Source organism: Monoraphidium neglectum (assembly GCF_000611645.1).
Source record: "Monoraphidium neglectum strain SAG 48.87 unplaced genomic scaffold scaffold06136, whole genome shotgun sequence".
Classification (NCBI taxonomy): domain Eukaryota; kingdom Viridiplantae; phylum Chlorophyta; class Chlorophyceae; order Sphaeropleales; family Selenastraceae; genus Monoraphidium; species Monoraphidium neglectum.
Window position 1 is genome coordinate 1 of NW_014007499.1, and position 2,476 is coordinate 2,476.

Sequence of the window (2,476 nt, forward strand, 5' to 3'; positions counted from 1 at the left end):
GGGTTGGATGTCATGCAGCTGGCCTCTGGATCCAGCGCAGGCAGGTTCCCATAACCGCGTCCCTGTCAAGCCTGTTTCGGCTGGCATGAACGATCCAACATGCTGGATGCCCACGCCGCGGCCAAAACACAAGGCTAGGTCACCGTTTCCGGTCGGAGGTGGCGAACCAACTCCTCACAGGCACCCTGACAGGCCCATCGACCCCCCCCCACCTATCCAGTGCTCGCTGGTGAAAGCCTCATCCAGGTGTTTCAGCTCAAAGTCCTTCACGGCCACCTCGGTGTTGCGCACGCGGTCGTACGCGGTCGGTCGGCCGCTTTCGGTTGACACCTGAGGCGACAGATGGGGGGGTCATGGATAATCGAGGAGGGGGTTGCAGTTGGGGTTACGTTGATATGTAGCGCAGCCACTAGAGGGGAGAGTGGGGCGCGTGCGCACACGCATGTGTGTGCGCGTGTGGTGTGTGTATGCGCTTGTGTGTGTATGAAGGAGTGCAGGTGCGCGCGCGCATGCATGTGCATGCACTCTTGCAGTCACAGGCCTGTACGTGGTGGCCGAAGCAGCTTCATGCTGGACTCGTTTTGATCATCAATGTATGATACATTGCCACAGACACGTTTCGAAACGCTCAATCGCTGATGCGATCAATTCATCACACAAACGCAGCCACAACCCACCCTTCCAAAGTCGTAGTATGACAGGCGGTACATGAGAGAGTCTGTGAGGCCCTTCGGGGCACCAGGACCCACGATGTACTCGCCCTGGAGGGTCGCAGCCCGGGGTGGGAGGGTGGGGGATGGGATGAGGTGGGATGAAATGGGATGAGGGCATGAGGTAGGCAGGATCAAGGGGTGGGGGTTTGGGGTGGCCGGGTAGGCCACATGAGTGGAACACCGTGACAGCTAGTGGTGGCTTGGTGGGTTGCAACACCCTGGATGGCTGCAAGCTGGGCCAAACGCCCCGCACGGGCTGCGTCCTTATGCCCCCGCGCCTCGCTGCCCCTGCCACACGCGGTCTGGGCCAGGCTCGCACGTGCCCACTTGAGCATGTGGGATGCCCATCACCTCAAACATGCGCCCCCACCTTCTCTGTTAGGTAGTCTTTCTCCTTTATGTGGTCTGGGTAAACGCCCCCGCCGATGCGCACCTGGTGAATTTCAGGGGATGCCATGCGGATGGTGGCAGCGCAATGTTTTGAGTCCAATGCGCACCTGCCGAGGCCCCACTGAGACCAACGGTTGGGACAGAGCCTTGCGCGGCACCCGCACGCACTGTGGTGGTGCCGATGGCACACGGGGCACGTGGCACCGCCTGCACTGTCCTGAGCAGGTGCGAGCGCTCCTCGGGCTGCCCAGGCCCCGATCCTGGCAGGCAACGCAGGCCCATACAGTGCTAGACACATCCACACAGCAGCGCCCAACCCATCCACACACCATCCACAGGAACTTGTTGATGTCGTCACTGCTGTACCCGCTGACGCCCCCGAAGATGACTAACACGTAGTCGACGTCCAGCTTCCGCATGATCTCGTATGCGTCGTCTCGTTGCTGGACATGGCGCGCCCCACAGTCGCGATGTGGGTGTTGTTCCAGGTGTTGTTGTCAACGATGATCGTGCGGTTGGCCATCTGGGTGATCTGGTAGCCGTAGTCCCACCTTGAGGAGTGATATGAATTAGAGGCGTCAATTTGACAAGTGGATTTGAGAGCTTGTGGATTTGAGGGGTGGGCAGATCGTGGTGTGCGTGTGTGGGTGTGGGTCTGGGAAGGGGAGCGGACGGATGTTTGTGGTGACTGCGGTGGGTGGATGAGGGAGGCCTTATAAATCACAACTGGCCTCCCTCGAAAATGCGCTCTGCCACTGAGCCCCACCAGCTCATGATCTTGGCGTCCGGCTTGGTGTTGTGGCGCAGCCAATAGTACGCCTCCCTGCGGGCCAGGCACAGCGACGGTGCGTATTTACATACAGCAGAGGATTGCGACATCCGCGTGGGCAGTGGGGTGGGTTGGTGTCGGGGAGGTCGATTATCAGGTGGGCGCTCGTAATACAGCAGGAGGTAGGGGGGAGTGCGGCATGAAAACCTGGGGGCAGACCCCCCGGCCGGCGCACGCCCAGCCGCACTCGCGCCGGCCGGCTCGCAAGGAGCGGTGCCGTCGCCGTCAGGTGCGCAAGAAGGCTCGTGGATTCAGACAGCACCGCAGGGAGGCCTGCTGCGCCGCCTGAGTCCGCCCCAAGCCCTCACAAAAGGCTCATGTCAAGCAAGCGCGAAGGTCACAGCTCTCCCACGTCCCCAGTATTCCTTGGTCTTCCCTTGCTGCCCCTCCCCAAGGCGCCCCCACAGAAAACCCCAAATCGGCCCCAGGGCACCACCTGAAGTCGTCCAGGACGTATCTATTCGGCCCTGAGCCCGAGATCAGCACGATGGAGGGGGAGGAGTAGGCCTCACTCGTCACCTGGGGGTTGGAAGCGGGGCGGGGT

At 61.3% G+C, this 2,476-nt stretch overlaps 1 protein-coding gene across 1 annotated transcript; it reads right to left on the bottom strand.

Moving 5' to 3' along the window:
• Positions 1–174: 174 nt before the first annotated feature.
• On the bottom strand, positions 175–1,982 carry MNEG_16228 (dolichyl-diphosphooligosaccharide--proteinglycosyltransferase; the record flags this gene model as incomplete). Its single annotated transcript, XM_014035302.1, has 6 exons — positions 175–330; positions 678–761; positions 1,084–1,146; positions 1,433–1,546; positions 1,606–1,654; positions 1,870–1,982. 6 exons carry the CDS (start codon positions 1,980–1,982, stop codon positions 175–177), a joined length of 579 nt encoding a protein of 192 aa, XP_013890756.1.
• Between the last annotated feature and the right edge of the window lie 494 nt (positions 1,983–2,476).